The 22,417-nt window shown below is 36.4% G+C and overlaps 1 protein-coding gene across 1 annotated transcript in view; it reads left to right on the top strand.

The window, feature by feature from the left end:
* Positions 1-1,265: 1,265 nt before the first annotated feature.
* ZPLD1 (zona pellucida-like domain containing 1) overlaps positions 1,266-22,417 on the top strand; it is a 42,495-nt gene continuing 21,343 nt past the window's right edge. The window contains exons 1-4 of the mRNA XM_011955047.1: positions 1,266-1,305; positions 4,391-4,504; positions 18,812-19,032; positions 22,088-22,269. Coding sequence (XP_011810437.1) covers positions 1,266-1,305; positions 4,391-4,504; positions 18,812-19,032; positions 22,088-22,269 — 557 coding nt within the window. The remainder of the gene's footprint in view (positions 1,306-4,390; positions 4,505-18,811; positions 19,033-22,087; positions 22,270-22,417) is intronic.

Below are 22,417 nucleotides of genomic sequence, written 5' to 3'. Positions count from 1 at the left end.
CTCACTGCCTAAATGAAATAGAGTCATGAAAATTGTGTAGATATTAACAAATATTTTGTCTCAATCATCTGAATTATTTAATTCAAAGCATATCTTAAGCATACATTATTAATATAATTTACTTTCTGAAAATCAGTAGGACATTAATTTTATTTATTTGAAAAACTCCAAGTCAAACAGAGTAATGTAATAATTCCAAATGTCAAGCTCGTTTTTGAATTCTGCATTGCCATTTACTATGTCTGTGACCCTGTGTGAGTCAATTAAAATCTTTAAGCATTGGTTTTCACATTTTTAACATAAGTAAAAATTAAATCTATGTAATTCGTTGAATATTAAACATAGAACAGTGCCTGGTACATACAGTAACAGATCTCAATAAAAAGATTAAACAAAGATTATTTTATATTAAAATCTAAAGAACAATGTTTGTGACAGAACTATATTAATTAATATAAAATTGAGGAGGAATTGAAAGTGCATTATATTTTTCTGTCTCCAAATTTAATTCTAAGCAAAGAAATTAGAGATTTACATGTTGGATGAAGTTATTTTAAAAAGAAAATTTAGTATGAGAAATATTGACATATTTGACAGCAAATCACTTAGCATATGATTTTCTCTTCTATTAGTAACAGTTTATGAGATGCAGGTGTCTCTTTTTTATATAAACACTTCTGAATTTCTTAAAATTCAACATTTTACTTATAATCCTCCTTCTCCTCCCCATTCCCATCAATTTAAACTTATGAAGATTCTAAGTAAGAAACACAGACAAAACTCTTTTGCACACACATCTTCAAGGCCATTATCATCTCAGAATGTGGTGTTAATATTTTGTATTATTGGGTGTATTAAGCAAGTCATTCTTGTAAACCACTATTAGAATCCAAGCAGAGACATTAGTTGCTGCACTTAGATGTGGTGGAGAAGGTGAAAAATGCTGCTGCTCAGATTCTCCGTCAAGAGTTTGCTGGAGCCATAGTGCGACAGCAAGCATCTCAATTATTCCAGAGTAAACCACAGGAACCAGGTTCTACATTCTGAAGAGAAACTCCACTAAACTTTATAACCAGATCAGGACTAAAATACACATGTCTGGAATTGCACCTGTCTAAGAGCCAGGGAGCCTGAGCAGCCAGGATGATATGTTTTTGAGGAAATGTGAAGGGTGTTAACATAGTCCCCCAATCCCATACAATTCAATTTCAGAAAAGAATTTGGGGACTGTGGTAAAATAGCATCTCCAAACTTGCTATGGCAAGATGATGCTCAGGTTTTCCATGTGCAGGGGAAATGATGAAGGTAAGGTTGAGGATGGGAAATTTGCAAGATAATAGTTCATCAGTTCGTTTTAATTTATAGTTGAACTATAAAGAACCTCCAGAAGGCTTGAAAATGTCATAAGCTCTACCAAGAGTGTAGAAATTAAAAATAGGGATACTGCCTCTATAAGAGATATGGGTGTCCTTTTAAAATTCCTTGCTTAATGTGCCTTAATATTAAAACACAGATCAAACTGTACTATTCTTTATGCACTTATACTTTGTAAAGTCTATGATCATCATCTTGATTTTTTTTTTTTTTTTTCTGAGACAGAACCTCGCTCTGTAGCCTAGGCTGGAGTGCAGTGGTGCGATCTTGGCTCACTGTAAGCTCCACCTCCTGGGTTCACACCATTCTCCTGCCTCAGCCTCCCAAGTAGCTGGGACTACAAGTGCCTGCCACCACGCCCGGCTAATTTTTTGTATTTTTAGTAGAGATGGTGTTTCACCGTATTAGGAAGGATGGTCTCGATATCCTAACCTCGTGATCTGCCTGCCTCGGCCTCCCAAAGTGCTGGGATTACAGGCATAAGCAACTGTGCCCGGCCTTTATCTTGATTTTTAAATGACAAATCTAGAGAATGGCTGAGAAGGAATTAGTTGAATCCAATCAATATATTTTCTGTTAAAGAAAGCTGCCTTCTACTTCCACCTCTTATTCATTAAAAAATGGTTAGGGCATTAATCCCCATGAAAATGCAGTAGGTTTTCTTAAAGAGAGTAGGACAGTGTCATGCCTTTTTTGGAGAACCTTAGGTGTGATTTAAAGCTTTGAGGCTAAGAGTTTACTACTTGTTCTCAGTGAGCTGTTTCAATTAACATGAGTTTTTCACTTATTTTTGTCAACACAAATGTGTCTAGTTTAGTCAATAGTAATGTTTTTGCTGTTTTCACAATGAGAAATAAGGACTTCTGTCTCTTTAAAAATCATTTTATTCCTCAAAAATAATATTATTCCTCATAATGCCCCATTATAAAATATATCTATAAAGCAAATTATATTAATTACATGAAAATTATTTACTCATTATAAGATGAACAGATCTATTAAAAGATACAAAATGTAAAAAGCTAAAGAAAACAGCTGATGATAAATGGCAATAAAGAAAATCTTAAATTTAATAACATGAAATTTAGGTAGCTTGTTCAACAAACTTTACTATCAGAAAGACTTAGGGTTGAATTCTAGTTCCTCCACTTATTTTCGTGTCATTTAAACTTCCTGAGACTCATTCTTTTCTGTGTACATGCAGCAATAATTGTAATCTCACCCATCATTATAAAAAATATAAATGAGCAGCTATAGGAAAGTTATCTGGCACCAAGTGCCTTCTTTGTGCAAAGTGTACATTCAAGAAATGTTATTTTCTCCTGTGAAAAAATATATTAGCTAGAAAGCATTTCAGAACCACAAAATAACTCACCAACTTAAATTCCTGATTCTGTAATTTCTTAGGATACAACTCTATGTTGGGGACAACAGTGTGGGTCTAGAGTTTCCAGTGTCTTCCAGGAGTTCTTGAGACCCATCATGAGAAGGAAGTGGTGGGGCATGGAATAAATGTGGGTGCAGTGGAGTGTATTGGTTATTCAGGCTTCTTTCTTTTCTAGTGTCTTCCAAAGACTCCAAAAGAGCAAGACTGTCTTATTCTATTTGAAGTATGTTGAGGAGCTAGATAATGATGGTGCAGGTATGGCCAAGACCGCCTTGGGTCTGGGTCAGCCATGAGTATCAGCCTTTTGCTTATCGACTGTCACAGGCAATCAGAACTAACTAGGCATACGGCTGTTTTCTCCAAAGTCTTTAGATGTGTGCCTAAGTACTATGTGATAGTGCCGAAGGAAGGAAGTGCCTGCTGAATTAGTATTTTTTTCAGTCTATTTTTGAGAGTAAGCATACCTTTCTTTCCCACATCCTCACCAAAGTGACCTTATTCACTATAAACTTGTTATTGTGAAATGATGATTCAAAAGCAAGATGTGTTTCTTCCTTTTCCTAAAGACTTGATTAATTATCTAAGGGCAGATCTTTAAGGACAGCTAAAGCACCATTTTCCCTCCAAAACCCTAGCTTTTAAAATGCACTAAATTATTGGAGTAAACCATTTGCAATTTTATTTTCTTTTTGCTTTTTATGCATAGACCAAAACCACCAACCCAGAAGACTTTTTTCAGGGTACAAACTATGCTCTGAGAATAAGTTAGGTATTTCTGAAAGATGTTGTAACTCTATCAGGCCAATAAATGGGCATCCAAGAAAAAGAATTATTAAACGCAAGACTGACCGGTGTTTAAGTATTAAAGTCCATTTCTATTTAACTGTTCAACCCACACTGATATATTTTAAAACATCTTCCATTACTTTATCCTAAGAATTCAACGTTTTCTTATGCCTGTATCAGTCCTTACTACCCACCAAAGAACAGTCGTGGGAGGAACTGCAATATTGTTCACACACATAGTATTTCCCTGTTCTTCCTTTTGCTTTATCACTATGTCTCCTAAGAAAATGACACACAAACCATTGATTTTGAAAAGTGGCAGTAGTCTGGAATTTTTCTGTTGGGGGAAATTTTTTTCTGTTGAGGGCAAATTGTTATTTGGTCATTAAGATTATTGAGATTCCTCTTAGAATCAAGTATTCAACATTTAAATTCCTCTGACTACATATTTGTTGGCATTATAAAATGTAGACTCATCTCCAGATTGGTTAGTCTGCCTAGTTATGCTATTCCAATCTGCTAGATACTTGGTTTGAGTTCTTCCTATGCATAATAAAGAATTTTCCTTTTGTAAACTTTATGATTTATACGTTAGCTCTTCTACTATGAAAATCTAGCTTTGTCACCCTTAGCCAACAGAAGGCAACAATGAAAACAATATCGAAATGTTATAACCCAAATATCTGCCTTTACTACTGATAATCCTCAGTTATTTCATGAGCTTTGGCTGCATGGATGTAGACTGCTTATCCAACAGTGAGCTGAGATCAGCCTCAGTTTTTCCAGTAAGTAGGAGTGAAGGAGTAAGTAGGAGTGTCCACATGATAGATATCTCTTTTCCAGGTTTTGCAATGGAACAAATATGGTTGCTGCTGCTTCTAACAATTAGAGTGCTTCCAGGGTCTGCTCAGTTCAATGGCTACAACTGTGATGCCAACCTCCACAGTAGATTTCCTGGTAAGTGTAAGCCTAATCTATTCTCTAATTGCTTCTGAAAGAGTGATTATATTTGAAGAGCAAGTCATTTAAATATATACGGAGAACGGGGGGCTATCTCTTTACATTAAGTGGATATTAACAAATGGCAAATGACAAGACATTTTCCTAGAGCTGTAATTTACATCCATATTAACATACAAAGTGTTCATCATAGTTCATATTGTTATAATGGCTGCTCACAGATATGAAAAATATTGCCTATTGTGTAAAAAATTGGGAGAGACTAATTTCATTCAAAATTTGCAAAATTTGTATCTTTTTTTCTCATAAATTAATTCAGACTCTAAAAAACTGCTCTTAAATGCTCATATATTTATTTAGGAATAATCTTAAGAAAATGATTGTGAAATATTGTACAATACAAAAAAATGCTATTTCAATGATTACCACCAAAGTACACAGTGAGCTTCAGAATGAATTTCACAGAAGCCCCTCAACGTCGTGACAAATACGAGATTTGGCAACATTGATGGGCATGTCCCACAGGTTTCTAAAACCTGCACCCAATGAGAAGTTACTCAACGTTTTACCTAAGTATTCATCATTTTACATTAGCTAAAGCAATGGAACCACAGTTCAACATTTACCAAATAAAGATTAGATAATTGGACACACTTTTCCAAGTCTGCCATGCAAATGGAATCTCTCTGGCCATGCAAATGGAATCTCTCTGGTTTACATTCTCAAAACCTGTCAGTCCTCCTGTATTTGGAGCATGCTGTGGAACAGCAAACCTGCATAGAGCAATCAGTAGGTAGTTACATAGATAAAGTGCGATTTCTACAACAGAGCACACATCAGAAATTGTCTGAATGTCTTCATGAACTTAGACGTAGGATGTAAGTGGTTGGTTTGTTAGTAAAATATGAAGGTCATGGTGGGAATGACTAAAGGAATTCGGGGAAAATATGCTAAGGCAGAGTTGTTAATGGCTTTCAATATCAACAATAAGCTTATTTACATTTGTTATTATGGAAAATTTCAAACATATATAAAAGTAGAGGTTAGTAGAAAGAGCATTCTTTTGATTATCCAGCATTATCAATTATCAAGATTTATAAATTTTGTTTGATCTTTGTCCTTACCACTCCCATCTCTAGCATATTTAAAATAAATGTATTATTCTTGCTTTGGTGTTTATATGTGATGGAAAAGAACTTAAAAATCATTATCCTTTATGTATACATAAAATAAGCTCAACAGTAATTTCTTAATATCATTAAATTCAGCCAAGTTGCCTCTAAAATCTTCACACAGAGTATTTGTTGATATATCTTTTATTTCATTTTGTTTTATAACTGTGTCCTCTGTCCTTTGCTTTTACAAAATGCTGTCTATCTCTTTGAGCAGTTTGGTCATTTGTCTTGTAGGGTTCTGACACTGGATTTGGCCGACTGCAACTCTCAGGTGTCATTGAACAGGCTCCTCTTTCCCTGTCTATCCTGTAAACCAATTAGAGCTAGAAGTTTGAGTAAATTCAAGTACAATTATTTTGGTGAGAACGTGTGTTATGTAGTGTAATAAAAGTGTTTTCTTTTAATTTTTAATGCAATCAAGAGTCATTGAGTCTTTTTAATCATAACCTTTTAAAGGTTTGATGTGGTCACATTTCGTTTTAGGAAGAGACATTGGGAGAAGTGTGCAAGGTAGAATCAAGTTAGGATAGACAAGAGGCAGAGAGAAATACCCTGAAGGCAGTGGCAGTGGAAGCACTACAAGGGGACAGTTATTAAGAGATATTTTTGTGGTAGACTCAGCAGAAAAGGAGAATTGAATTGATTTGGGAGGTGAGAGAAATAGAAGAAGATTAGAGGATGTTTTTAGCTGGAACAACTGGATGTTAATGTTAACAGACAAGAAAAACATAGGACACTTGCATGTTTTAGAAAGGAAGTTCGAGTTTGGAAATAATGGGCTTGAGGCATTTTTAGAATATGTAGTGGCAGTTTCTTTCTGTTCAGTAGTAGGAAATGTGGAGCTGGGTATGAGAAGAGAGATCAAAACTGAAGATGGCTGTATGGGAGTTGATTCCCTGTGCAGTGGATAAGCCATGAGTAGAGAGCAGGAAAATATAAAGTATGAAAATAGACTGCTATTTAGATAACTTTTGTGGTTGAAAAAAAAAAAAAGAAAGAAAGAAAGAAAGAAACGAGCAACCTGAGCTAGGAATTGAAACAAAAGAAAGGAGCAACCTAAGGCAGGAGTTGAAATTGATTCCTGGGACTATAGAGACCTGAGCATACGTGATTAAAGAGAGAGTATTCAAAAAATGGAAATACTAATAAAGAATAATTGATGAAATGAGAAAGGAAAATACCGAAGCGATCAACGGTACAGATGAAGGAATTCATCTTGGAAAAGTAGTAGTTGTTTGTTTGATTTAAAAGAGAAGGAGAGATAAGGACACAGTTGGAGAAGGTGAGAGATGCTAATTGTGTTCACTCCCTCAGCATAGTGGGAGGCGGTGACTCCCTGTCATCAGAGTCACTGGAGGCCTGGGAAGGGTGGTCAAGCCATGACCCTGTTAGAAGGCCAAGTAATAGAAAGATTGCTCAGCAGAGAAGATCTGACTGGTGTGGTAATTATGTACTTGTAAAGGTTAATAAGACATGTTAAAAAGCCGTGAAATGACTAGGACAGGAAAAAGAAGTATTTATCATATGGTGAAGTTTTCAAAATCATGTTAAAAAGTCTGTGTACAATGGCATCTACTGACCACCTGCATCAAAATCATATGGGTTAGTTGTTTAAAGTGGGGACTCAACCTGTTTCACCTCAAATAAGTGATGTTAGAATCTCTGAATGTGGTCTTGGGAATCTGTAGCTTAAACCCTGCAGATGAATCTAATGTACATTTATGGTTAAGAACAACTGATAGTGTATTCTATCATTTTCTTGAGTCAGTTATTCCAATGAAAAGCACAATTATTTGTTGGGGAAATATAACTAAAAGCAAAATCTTCTCCCAACCTAAAAATACTCTCTGCCTGGGTAGTAGAGACATAAAAACACTTTTATCATTAAATAAGCATTAAACCAGAATGTGATGCACATCACAGGTAATCAGTAAGAGATTACAAAAACAGAAAGAAACCTTGCCATTTTATATAGCCAAGCAGAGATAGTTCATTACATATGTTTTCAATATGGACAATAACTAGTCCTCAAGTAAGAGGACTTGACAGGACTGTTTGTGACGCATATGAATCCTCTCTTTATCTGGTAAGTGGGGTGACCATCTGTGTTAGCTGATTTGTTTCATCCAGAGGAAAAATTAACTTCTCATATCTTTATGACAGGAGGGAGTTTTGCAATTTGGAGCAAGGCTCAGATCAGAATTAGGCTCCCTTCCCCAGCGCAGAAACTGGGACATAAGGCTACCATCTCCCTTGATGTTTACATTTCAAAGAGATGGCTCTCAGATCCTTGAGAAAGACATTCCTGGGTCATAAAGCTTACAAGAATCCTATCTAGTTTTCAAAAGGATTAATACACACTTCAAAGAGAGGAGAAAGTACTTCTAATTATAAGTTTTCTAAAGTAAATGCTCTCAGAAAAAGGGAGGGAGAAGTCTCTTCCTCTATTTTCGATTATATTTGTGTTTTGTGTTTGTATTTTTTCTTACACATATTAGCACTTTAAGTATTATCTGGCTTAGGCAACAAACACCCAAACTTTCCAGACGTATATTCATAAGCACATACACCCCCCCACACACAGAGTTATAATTTTAAAATTTGTATTTAAAAACCATTAAATTTGTATTTTAATAAAACAAATGTTAATAAAATCCAAATAATGCTGAAGTCCCAGGAGAGACTTTATATTTAGATGGGTATTATTTAACCCATTTTTTTGGAGGTTGTTTGCAAAAAGAAGATCAGAGTGAGCAAATAAAGCCTAAAGATTAATTGCTTACTGCCTTCTTGACTCTCAGTATCTCTTCCACATCACGATCACCCTTGATGTCATCAGGAGCTCAGCAAGCTGCTCAGAGCCTAAGCAATGGGATGGAATGAGAATGAGTCTGGCAAAGGAAAGGGGCTATCTAAATGCAAAGCAATGTTAATAATGATGAGAGTAATCATCTCACCCTATCTGACCTTTGCTGTTTCATGACATTAGAACTATTTTCTTTAATTTCCATGGCATTTATCCTGGGACCAAGAGATGCATCATGGTCTAATTCATTTAAATTTAAAGAAATGCCATTTAATTTTTAGAGGTAGTTAACTCTTGGTTATCCAAGCTTACAGCAAAAAGCAGACTCATGAACCACTAAAATTACAGTTGTGATAATTCTAGACTAAAACTCAACTACTTTATTTGGTTAAAGTAAAACATACAGATGAATGCACTTGGCCTCTGTGACTGGTGTGTATTTTCTGAAGCCAGCCCTTTCTTTGGAAGTACATGAGGATTAGACTAAACTTTCTGGCCTCTAAAGAAATCTTCAATGATAAAGGCACATCCAAGGAGAAAAATGGGCTTATAGCAAAAGAAACTTTATGGCTTGACACTGTCTTATGGTGATCTAAGTAGTCATGGGAAACTGAGTATGAGTCAGTGTTTCATACCATGTGATTTGATATTATGTTGTAAATAATACTAATAAGGAAACAAGCAATAAGTTCCATGTTTTGAGTACCGGGCACCTCACAGAATTCTTTCATGTCTTACAACAAACTTTTAAAATCTTTTTAAATCCTCCCTTTACAGTAGGAAAACTGAGGATATAAATTTGTTAAATATTGCAAATCTGCAAATTAATAGAGATACAAAACTAGGATTCTTTCCATCAAACAATGATGTCTAAAAATGAAATTTGAATAGTAAGTTTTAAAAATGATGTATGTATGGAGATTCTCAATTGAAATTACCATGTTTAAGGATCTGAAAAGTCATGTGTTAGGGGAATTTGCTTAGTCTTTTCAAGACCTGCTTGACTAAGGAAATCTTTTTAACGGTAATATTTTTAATATTTTAATATTCAATGAACACAAGTGTTCCACAGGAGGTAAAATTGAGAATCAATGATTTAATCAATAGAATTCATGAGTGAGTTCAGTAAAATGAACTGTCTAATTTTGTGGTAGGCTTTGCTTAACCATGGCATTGTTCTGTGCCCAAAGACAAAGAGAGGCTAGTAGAATAATTATCCCAGGGAATATATTCTGGTCCTCTGTGTAGAAAGGAAAGGCCAATTCTCCTTTATTCCTACTTACTGATAGTGCTTTGGTTTCCAAGTTGTCAAGAGGATGCCTGCTTTCCACTTTGCACCTGTGACTGCAATTACTACACCAGATGAGGCAGAAGAACAGATCCAGGCAGCTATTACTGACCACATTCTGGTTAATTTACAATGATGAAGTGCAGTGGAGAAGACAGCAATCAGCAAGTTCAATGAGTGATTCAAGGTCCATATTCTCCCATGTTTTAATAACAGCCAGCGTTCTTTATTGCATGAATTTTCACTTTTTCTGTTTTTATAAATAAAACCCATTTGCTTTTTTTTTTCTGCCTGAAAAAAGATGACCAAACTTTTCTGGTTCCAAAGAATGTGGAGCAGCAAGTGTGATTATAAGTCTGCAAAGTTTGCCTCAGACTGCATATGAATTTCCTGCAGCACTGGAAACAACAGCTTGCATTTGCTAACGAGAAACAGATGTTGTGATGAAAAACTGAGGTGGCACAAAACCTGTTCAATATACAGAGGAAACTTGAATTCCTAATCCACTTTAAGTTCTTCATCAGCTGTTGGTATTTCATGTAGATGAAATATCAATACCCCTTTAGGACTTCTAGCTCTTTTAGCACCAAAACCTCAATCTTATATAAAAACTTGGTAAGAGCAAATCTTAACTTTCAAAAATGAGCTAAAACAACATATGTAGCATCTGTTCTCTAGGCAATTTGTAAGCCCATGTAGTACCAAATATCACCACTGTCATTTTAGAGATAAAAGCAGAACTGATATATAAATTATTATTATGGTCTACAAAGATGGTATAAATTAGTATTGGAATATTTATTGGAGCCAAGAATGTAAATTATTTTCAGGTGAGATTTTCTACCATGCCACAAAGCACCCTGCAGCATACAGAAAAGATTCCTCCCACTATATTGAACAGATTGCTGTTTATACTATCAGTTTTAAACCAATACTACTTTTAAGTACATACAAACCAGTGCATCAATACTAATGTGATGATGTTCACAGGAATCTCCACATCTGAACTGTACAGAGCCTCCTGCCTGCTCACTACGGACTAGCCACTCTACCCCCATCCTCTCCAGTTGCTTCCGATTCCCCAAGACAGCATGTCACACATGCTCAGGAAAGGTCCATTTAGGTTCTTTGGTCTGGACTCCTTGACCACAGTGCTACAGGCACCACCACTGCCAGAAATGCTTTTTATGGAAACACTGCCCTACTTGGCATAGCTGCCTTTTGATGTGGGCTGCTCTGCTTCCTCCAGGTATTAAACTGCTATGGTTTACAGAATGAGACAGAGATGGGGTAAGAGAAGAGGCTGATTCTGTTCCCAGTTTTGTTTCACACATTGCCACTGGGGCGCTAAAGAAGGCTTACTTAGACTCAGCCTCACGGAGCATTTTATGAGCCTTCTTTCATCGAGATTCAAAACCAGTCAGCTCTTCAGACAAGAAAGGGAGTCAGACTCAGTTCTAGCCCCTTCATGATTCTTGTCTCTCTCCCTCCTGTCCCTTTTACAACCAAACTTTTCTCTCTTGTAAGCATGTAAATCAGACAAATGGATATTTGGAAGGAGGCTTAAACTCGCCAGGTGAAATCCACCTATGAGTGATCTTCTGTCCAGTCAAAATACAAAGCTGTGACTTAGCACCTGAATTGGCTGAAAAGTTGTAACATCAGGATCACCTGGAAGCTTGTAAGAAATGCAGAAACTCAGCCCCAACTCAGATCTACTGAATCAGAATCTGTATTTTTATAAGATTCTTTGGTGGTTCATCCGCACAGTAAAGTATAAGAAGTGCTGGTAAGGACATGGTACCCATGATGGTCTGCTATCTTTATGTTGTTACAAAACTACACAGTATTTACACTAGCCCCAGCTGGCCATCATGCACTTGCTTGCTATTAATAGTAATAGGTATCAATGAACCTATCACTGTTAAAAATTCAGTTTTTAATGAGGCAAGATAACTAGTCACCAAGGCTAATACACTTAAAGAGATAAAATACAAATAACTTGCAATAATGTATTAATTTTATATTATTTAATGAGTTGCCTTTTCTCAATTTGAAGTTAGACATTAAGGATTTTGATGTTCATTGAACACTCAGAAAACAGAGGCATCATCTCAGGCAGTTGGCAGAATACAGATAGATGAACAGTCAAGATGAACCCATATCAACTGTACACATATTTTGTTTGTAAATATTGGAACTTGATATTAAAGACTTAGACACCACTGAAATAAATGTATTTTAATCAATATTTGCTATTTGTGACACACTCTAGGAAAACCCAGAACTCTCTACTATTAGTTTATAATTTAATAGAAAAGTAAATATCCACTCTCAGATAGAACGTAAGTGAGACATAGCCCCACAGTTAAAGTGAGATAGGATAGAACATGAGACGATGGTTACACTCCTTTGGGAAAATTACAGAAAGGCTCATCAAAGGTCAGCTTTGAAATTATTTTTCTGTTTTAAGTTTATTTCTCTTCTTATCTGAATACTCTCATTGGTAATTTCAGCTATCACTATTGTTTATTATTGATATACTGAGTATTTGGTGATTCTCAAATTTGTATTTCTTGTTTTCTGTCCCCCAATATTAGACTCATATTTTGAACTACCTACTGTACATTTCTGCTTGAATGTCTCTTAAGTAACTCAGCCTCTCAAAAACTGAGCTTATCATCTTTCTCCCTGAATTTTTTTATCTTAGGGCATAATCCACCCACTCACCAAAGCTAGAAACCTACACATCAGTGACATCCCTTTTTCTTCATTCAATCTTCCCATCACTTCCTTATAGAATCTAACCAGATGGAACTATTTTATTTCTTCCTAACAATCCCTTTCAAACACCTCTTTGCTACCAAGACAAGGTTGTTTACAATGTTGTTTACAAATCTCTAGTATATCGATATCAGGCTGTATTGTAATTGTTCACTTTTCTTCTGTCTTCTTTATTCAGTAAGCTCCTTGAAGAAACGGGGTCGTTTGTTAATGTTGTTTTCTCACAGTCTAGCACAGAGACTGGCGCATGATATGTACACAATAAATCCTTTCCTGAAACACGTTGCTGATATGAAGTGGCATGTAGTTTAGATCTTGAAAATAAATAAAACCAATTGCCTCTAGACTAGTGGAAAATTGATGGCACTGATTTTTCATGTTTGATTCTTGAGCATCCCATCTTTTTTTTTTTTATGTTTTCCTTTGAGGCAGAATCTAGCTCTGTCACCAGGCTGGAGAGCAGTGGTGCGATCTCAGCTCACTGCAACCTCCACCTCCTGGTTCAAGCCATTCTTGTGCCTCAGCCCCCCAAGTAGCTGGGATTACAAGCATGCATGACCACACCCGGCTAATTTTTGTATTTTTAGTAGAGATGGGGTTTCACCATGTTGGCCAGGATGGTCTCGATCTCTTGACCTCATGATCCACCCATCTCAGCCTCCCTAAGTGCTGGGATTATAGGCATGAGCCACCGCGCCTGGCCTCCACATCTTTTTTCTTTTACACTATACAGTGACCTCCAGAATTTCTTTTCATATAGATGTTTACTTTTTCAGATCAATGATGAAGGGACATCTTGAGTCACTGCACTACAGTGCTAAGTACCAGCCTACAGCCAAATTTTAGTGTTGCCATCTTCGTATTGCAGAATATATATGTGCAAATTATTTGAATAATTGTATCAATCTGTACTCATTATTCTGTAAAATAACTGGAAAATATTAAGCATTCTGATGCTAGTGAAGGGAAATGAAGGCTCCAACAGTATTGAGATGATCTGAAAATGATGCAGTCTATCAAAAGCCTCACCGTTAGCCTCAATTGAATGCTGTTAGATTTAAGCAAATTGAGTATAGAATTTTTAAAGCAAGATCAAAGATGTATTATTAGATATGTAAATAATACAATGCAAATATATTTTCAGTAATTGTGTGTAAAAGAAAAGGTGTAATTAAATGTTCCAGGAATAGAACTTTATTGGGGATAAAGAAGTTGAATGAATTCTTATTCATGTATATAGAACTGGATCCGTACCTTCTTGACTTCCATTTATATGGTAACCACATTCTATGAACCTCAAATCAGGACACATTTTATACACGGAGAGACACATGGCTGATAATGTGACAGGATGTTTAAAATTTGCAAAATTTTAGAAAATCTGAGATAGATAAAACCATTGCCCGATAGATGGACGACAGAGTACAGAACACTATTTTTACCCTGTTCAATTGAATATTCAATTATTGTTAATTTCTATGAAAAGCTTATCTTGATTAATATCAGGGGAAAAAACATTGCTGTTTTGGCAATGTAACTGCACATAAACTCTGTCTGCAGGCCTGCCATTTGACATACTTAGTATCTTTAAACATAAAACATTAAAAATCAAACCCCTAAAGATATCTGCTCATTAGGTTGTTTAGTAGTCTTGAACATCATAATTCAGGCCGGGGATTGGACAGTAAAAGGCTTAAAAAATGTAGCTGTTGAGAGCAGGAGAGCAACTGTTATTCAGTAACTCTGAAAAAACTCTCTCTCCTTTTGGCAGAAATTGCCCTTTGGCAACTTGAGGTATCTTTCTTTTTTCTTCCTCAAAGCCTCACAAATGGTAGAGTTGTGCTGAATGGATGTCTTTAGTACTTACAACCAGGAAAAGAATGTGTTTCTCCGAACAATAGTGAAAAGTCCTTAGAAAGCTGGGTTAGGAAAGACTTGGACAGATCTCTTTTCTTACACTGCAAAAAGCCTTTAGTGTGTCATCATATCTTAAAGTGGTATAAGTTTGTAGCAAATTCAGTTTCATTGCAGGAGTTACAAATTGGTTATAAAGCAGAAAACAGAAAAAAGCACTACATCTGGTCACAGTAATCATTTGCCATTTGTTCAGATACTCTAAGCATTAATTAATACCCTTAAACAGAGCTGAGGAAACTGGTCTTTAGTTGGTTTATGTTAAGAAGAATGATACTTCTCTTTTCATGACATATTCATGAATAGGTATTCACTTTGGTATATTTATGGTATATCAAGGAGTGCAATGATACTTGTTCCATTTCACCAAGCAGAAAGTTAATTTGTAGTGAACTCTCTCACAGCTGAGGATTTGATTTGACATTCAGGTAGATGGTATCTTAGGCCATTTTATATGTAAACGTTCCCTGTGATCTCACCTGTGCCTAACACATGTCCTCATTGCCTGCTATTTCCTCCTTTGCATTTTAATTACAAATGCATGGGAACTACCTGATTCCCAGGCAGCCTGAGCATATTTCCTTATTCACATTTGTCCCCTCTGTGTTATAAAATTTTCACTCCTCTATCTAGCTAACTCCCACTGATACTTCAAGACTGAGCTAATGCCATCTTCTCCAGGAGGCCATTCCTAACCAGCTGGTCTGGGCAATGCTGGTATTCTATGCTACTCCATAGCTGTCCACGTGATCTTTCTGTCCATCTTTCTGTCACACGAATGTGTCTGTCTCCTCTAATGGACTGTAATATACAGGAGTTCCCTTTATCTGCAATTTCATTTTCCATAGTTTCAGTTAACTGCAGTCAACTGTGTTCAGAAAATATTAAGTGGAAAATTCCATGAATAAGCAATTCATACATTTTAAATTGTGCGCCCTTATGAGTAGTGTAAACAAATCTCACGCTATTCAGCTCCATCCTGCCCAGGATGTGAGTCATTCCTTTGTCCGGCTTATCCATGGTACATTTGCTACCTATCTGCTAGTCACTTAGGAGCCATCTTGGTTATCAGATTCACTGTCTCAGTGTTGCTTTGCTGTGTTCAAGTAATCTTGATATTACTTAATAATACTTTACTCATAATAATTATTAGTATTATTGTTAATTTCTTACTATGCCTAATTTATAAAACCAACTTTATCATAGGTATGTATGTATAGGAAAGAACATACTATATATAAGGTTCATTATAATCTGTGGTTTCAGGCACCCACTGGGAGTCCTGGAATATATCCCTAGAAGATAAGAGAGGACTCCTGTGCTTGGGAATATGACCACTATGTTTTGAATCCTCAGTGCACTCTGTTGCTCCAGGACCTTATATGATTAATTAGCTAATTACTCACTGGAGTACATTGGTTAATATAAAACCTTTCCTGCCTCTGTAACTTACAGTTTATTAAGAAAAATATACAAATACATATACAATTCTAAGGCAATACAACAGCATAAAACAGAGTGGCATACCTTAGACTTGGGATCAGGTCAAGTATTTGGGTAAATAAAACTTGAAAACTGAAGAATGAGTAGGAGTTACTTAGGCAAAGCTTTGGGGTAGGTGGAGCATTCCAGACAGAAGAAAGAGCACTGAGTGTGTGTTCCTGTATTATGCTTTTAAAAATGCCCACGGTACTTTAGTGAGGAATAATTTACATATAATAAGATGTGCCAGTCTTCAGGGTACTGCTTGAAATGTTAGCACATGTATATACTTATATAACCTCCACCCAAATCAAGATAGAGAACATTTTTATCTTTTCTCCAATTTTTCTCATGCTCCTATTATAGGCAATTCCCACCCCAGGAGGTAACTACTTTTCTGGTTTCTATCACTCAGGGCGATGCATTTAAAGACGTGAAAAATGTTCAGAGTCAAATTTAGGGAGCAAGGTTGATAGAAGAGAGAGAGAGGGAGGAGCATGCAGAGGTAGGCAGGTAACAGATTATGGTGAGACTTGAGCACATTCAAGATTTCGGCTTTTGGCCTATGGGAAAAAGTAGCTGTTGAAAATCCGAGCACGAGGATGACATGAGTGGATTAATATATTAACAGCTGTACTAATTGAAAGACATTAAGACTGGAAATAAAGGAACCAATTAGGAAGCTAGTACAATATTCCAGGGGAGAGATAATGATGGCATGAGCAAAGGAATAGCATGTAGATAGAGAGAAATCAGTAGATTTAAGACATACTTCATAGATACTCATAAACATTTATTAAAATAAACTGTATTATTTTAGAAAAAAGTATCACTTAAAAATTATCTTTGCATTTAAATAATTAGTGTTGCTGAAGGCTATGGAGATAGCCCCTTAATTTTAAATGGTGTTCATTATTTTCTAGGTTGGTGAAGCATACTTCATAATTAATTCATTATTTTTCCACCAACAAAGGAAATACTGTGTAGAATTTCCTATAACACCTAGCCTTTTGGTTTTTGGCCATGAAAAAGATTTTTCATCTTTCTTTATAGGTAATTTTAATGAGTTTAAACTTATTAAAAAACATAGACGTTTCCATGTTGCTTATTCACATTCCCCAAATATGACTCGCTTTGCTAGAAAAAAAACCCAGTGTGTATATAGAATCAACACTCTAAAAAGATAATGCTATTGAACATTTCTCCTGTTAGATTAGGACTGAATTATTTAAGCAAATTGATTCTATGCTAAAAACCTTGAATGAAATTTACATACTGCTTAGGTGAACATACCATCGTTCACCAAAAATATGTGTTATTTTGTTTGGTTTTCCTCTTTTGAACAATCAAGGTCATTTCCCCGTTGAAAAGCAGAATCAGTTTTTGTTTGTTTCTACATGTTGAAAGCTTGATCCTTGTTTCAGGTGCTTTATCTAATTGGTATAACAGGGTGATTAAAAAAATGGCAAAGTCAGTCTCTCAGTTTTCTAGGGCTGCTGTCACGAAGTACCACAAACAATGTGATTTGAGACAACGGAAACTTGTGTCCTGGGTGATTTAAAAGACAGCAATTTATTGCCTCACAGTTCTGGATGCCAGAAGTTCAAAATCCAGGCAGGGCCGTGCTCCCCCTGAAAGTCTGGGAAGAATCCTTTCTTGTCTCTTCTTAGCTTCCAGTGGTTTGCCAGCAACCTTGGGTGTGCCTGGGCTTGTAGATGCATCATTCCAATCCTGTGCCTTCCCGTGGTCTCTCCCTGTGTGTCTGTCTGTCTCTTCACTGGATGTTTATTTTATAAGGACACCAGTCATATTGAATTACGGGTTCAGTAATTACCCCAGTATTACCTCATCTTACCTAATTTAATCTGCAACAACCTTTTCCCAAATAAAGCCTAAGGTACTGAGGGTTAGGGCTGCAGCATATCTTTTTTGGGGGGGATATAATTCAGCCCATAGCAGTTATCAGAACTGATGAATGTAAAATAATCTGCCTCTAGGGAATTACCTAGCAGCCACTCTCCCCATTTCCTTTATACATTTTCTACATTACAAGTAGAAAAATAACTAAATAGAGATATGAAGACCGTGTGTGTGTGCTCACTTCTATAGACAGAGGCTAGATCCCATCACAGATAACCCATGGAGTTATGGAGAACCATGCAAATTGTGTTTTACATTTCCATGTTTAAGTCATTTTTTTTTTTTTTTTTACCGAGGCATGAGTAGTCATTGGCAAAATTTTCTTATAGTGAGCTGTGCATTTTTGTTCATAATATCAACACTATTTTTCATTTCCTTTCTCTCTAGTGTGATTTAATTTAGGCAAAATAAAATTGAATTCTGATGGATGGCTTTTATTTATACAACCCATAAGATGGGTTACCAAATACCAAAGTGCTTGACAATTGGGTTTAGGGTGGATTTCAACTGTTTTCTCCTTATACTTGAGAAAATGCATCATTTGTAGTGATTTTCACTACTCTTGACAGATGATCTGAATAATCCAGTTGCTCTCGTTCTGAATTTCCTCAGTAACCTGATTTGTTTCCACTCAATTCTCTGGTCATTCGGCAATACTTGATCAACACTTAATATACATCCACTGGACACCAAGCACAAGAAAACAGAGGTGAACTGTAATCTCTACACTCAAAGATCTCTCCTTAAATAACTAAATAAAAGGCTATTTTTCTTGTCTACTTAATAGCTGGCACATTGGATTATGGTGTATCAAATATAAGAATGAGTTACACAGACAAAGGAGATGAATAAATATATCAGTGGGATGTTAATGTTATTTATGATTCTTTCTGCTTTTCTGACTTATGTTTGTTTTTTATATATTTTTATTTCAGCTGAAAGAGACATCAGTGTCTACTGTGGGGTGCAGGCCATTACGATGAAGATTAATTTTTGCACGGTACTTTTCTCGGGTTATTCGGAAACAGATCTGGCACTGAATGGAAGGCATGGGGACTCCCACTGCAGAGGGTTCATCAATAACAACACCTTTCCAGCAGTGGTCATTTTTATCATCAACCTCAGCACCTTGGAGGGCTGTGGAAACAACTTGGTGGTAAGATTAGTGTGACATTTTGCGCTAGGTCTGGGGTCATAAATAAAAAATCTCCCCATTTCATGACAGGATAAGAAGCCCAATCTATCTCTTAAGAAAAAACAAACAAACAAACCAACAATAAAATTGAACAAATCACTTTCCTTTGCCTGTTTGAGGACTGTACTCCCAAAGACACAATTCTATCTTCCAAAAATGGTTATGTTTATAGCAGTGGGGCAGTCAAAGGGCCTGAGGTCAGCTGTGCCCCTCTAAGCAGCAATATTTTGTGTGAGTGACACTGATGGATCTGTCTCTACAGTTTAGCATTAGCCATATTCCTCAGACTTTAGAAGAAAGTGTCTGACCATTCAAACAATGTTTGTTCCAGTGAGCCTGGCAGTGAACCCCTTGGCCTGTTGTTTCAGTGAACTCATTTGGAAAGAAAGCTGAAAGACAGAATGGGAAGCTTGTAATCTTCTTTCATGCTTACCACTAAATGATCGACACGAGTGCTTTGTAAAAAGGGGCTGTCAGTATTTCTGGTATAATATTCTTAAGTGTGTGGGACTGTCCTTTGAATTTCAAAATGTTTATCATATCCAGTCTTACCATGCAATCCCAGTAGCACACTCTCTGTAGTCATTGTGAAAATTGAAACATCACTTCAAACATTTCCACCCTGAATTAGAAATACTAGTTTGTAGCATTCATTTGTTTATTAATGCATTGAACACCAAAAATAGAGTTGAATAAGGAATTGACTCTCCAGTGAATTAAAATTAATAGAAGTGAATATATTGTGATTTGACAGGAGTATTAGTTAAATAGTTACACTGAAATTCACTTAGTACTATTTTTTATTTTGCGTATTTAAATATAATCTTATTGGTAAATTTGCAAATATAAAAAAGGAAGCACAATAAACATGATCACTTAGCCCAGGGAAGGAGATATTGACTTTTACTCTTCACAGGTTATTATTTTATATTAAGGAGAAAGGATTGATTATTCCAAGGCCAGGGTTTCTAAGACTTGGTGGGAGATGGAAGACAGAGAAAATAGATTTCTTTGAATCTTCTTCTTTATCTTTTCCCAGAGGGCAGTTAGAATATTGTGCCCATGACCATTTCCAAGCCTGCAGCTTGAGTATTGTTGACTCTTTTTATTAAAAACGTTTATTCAACTCTCTGAGTTGTGTGCAGAGAGGTTATGAAGTGAGCCTAAGGGAGGGTGATGCAGGTTGATTATTACAAGTTCCTGTTCTGTGTGGAAGGAAAGAGCCTATGTGGAGATGAGCAGCATTTCCTGGTCTCCCACCATGCCCTGAAGCCTTTCCTTCCCTTTCTTGTCTGAATGTGTCACCTTGCCCTGCTGCCTAGAAAACGATTCAGGAGAAAAGCCAGGAAAAGTGTGCAATGTGTGTGCTGTTTATCTTTTTAAAAAGCTGAATAAGTCTGCTATAAAAATTGCTAGGCTGGGCACAGTGGCTAACGCCTGTAATTCCAGCACTTTGGGGGGCCGAGGTGGGCAGATCGTCTGAGGTCAGGAGTTTGGGACTAGCCTGGCCAACATGGTGAAACTCCACCTCTGCTAAAAATACAAAAATTAGCTGGGCCTGGTGGCGTGTGCCTCTAATCCCAGCTACTTGGGAGGCTGAGGCAGGAGAATCACTTGAACTCAAGAGGCGGAGGTTGCAGTGAGCCGAGATTTCAGGACTCTACTCCAGCCTGGGTGACAGAGTGAGATTTTGTCTCAGAAAAAAAAATTGCTCTCTCTATATATGTATGTATGTACTTAATTTTCATAGACAGAATTGGTGTGTTTAGCTATCAAATCAAGCAAGTAGTGGGAGGAGGGGAAGATTTGCTTATCTTTCATTTTTGCTTTAGGTGCTATCAGCTTTGGCAACTCCTCTAAGATCATTCCTGCATGGGAAAAAAATTAAGTAGGCTACTAAGTCTCAGGATTGGAATAATGATGTTTTCATTCAAAAGATTCTTGTCCCATTTATAAATTAACTAGATAATTGCCACAGCTTTACCCAGGTGCTGTTAGGTTCATGCGTAAAGTTTACTCTATTGTTGAAAATTATCACAGATCTTAGTAATATAGTAGTATCTGCTAAAATATTTATTGAGTGCCCTCTTGTATTTGACAAGGTCGAAGAACTCTCTGGTATTATGATGGTCAAAAAATTATTGATTATTCCTAAAATGGTGGATCTTACATTTTAGTAAGACTGGAGAATTAACGAAGGCCAAGCAGACCCAAGAAAATACACATGGACAACATTTTTACATAACTTCTGAAAGTTCATGAACCCCCAAAACCCACCTATAAACTATTGTCCTAGAAGTAGATAAGTATCCTTATGAACTAGACAGGAAGACCCTGAGAAGATCAGTCCTCAGAAAATTTGCGACCTTCATTCATTTGTTTGAAAATCCTTTGTGGGGCCCAAGATGCTGGTCGCTGTGCTATGCTGACTTTGCAAAGGTGGACAAGATGGTCCCTGCCCACAAAGAGTGTCGATGATGGCTGAGGGAACTGCCCAGCGAGCAGGCTGCTCTTGCTCTGCCTGCAAATATGATGGAGATAAACACTGCATATGGGGAGTCAGGGGAATTTCCTAGGGAAGGTGAGATCCTGGGGAGGAGTAGGATACATCACGGGAAAGTAGGGAGAGTGACAGCATTATTATCAAGAGTTGGAGCCTGGAGATATGAAGCTAACAGGGAAAAAGGTTCAGATTAACAGGGTTTTTTTTTTTTTTTTTTTTTCAGCCATGCCAGAGAATTTTGGCTTCATCCATGAGTGTTTTCAGATTACTTGTTGTAACCATCTGAACCTATAATCTCCTTTCTTTTTATAAAGTATGAGTAAAGTGTTTTGGTAAATATGAAGTTTCATTTACTTACAGGCCATTTATAAATCGCATTTCTCACTTATAAACTTGCAATTTCAAAACCTTCTCATTTTATAGTTGATCTTGCTTAATGTTTTATTTTGCATATGAAGTGCCTAGACATATATATAGCCATTTAATCATTAAACTATTCTAACATTCTAACAGGTATCCACAATTCCTGGAGTCAGTGCTTATGGAAATGCAACTTCAGTGCAAATAGGAAATATTTCAGGATATATTGATACTCCAGACCCACCAACAATCATCAGCTATCTACCTGGGCTTCTTTACAAATTTAGTTGTAGTTATCCATTGGAATACCTGGTTAATAATACCCAGCTTGCTTCGTAAGTTTGCATTTTATTCTTGCTTTCTCATATGACATTCTTGCTTCAGTCGTTTCATATCTTTCAGGGACTTAGAAAGATAGCAGGATTTATTGAAAATAGTTAAGTTCAGACAATGTAATGGGAAGCATATTATGTCTAATATTTT

The sequence above is a fragment of the Colobus angolensis genome, unplaced genomic scaffold, assembly GCF_000951035.1.
Source record: "Colobus angolensis palliatus isolate OR3802 unplaced genomic scaffold, Cang.pa_1.0 Scaffold393, whole genome shotgun sequence".
Lineage (NCBI taxonomy): Eukaryota > Metazoa > Chordata > Mammalia > Primates > Cercopithecidae > Colobus > Colobus angolensis.
The sequence above is the reverse complement of the archived record's forward strand: the minus strand, read 5'-3'. Positions and strand labels throughout refer to the sequence as shown.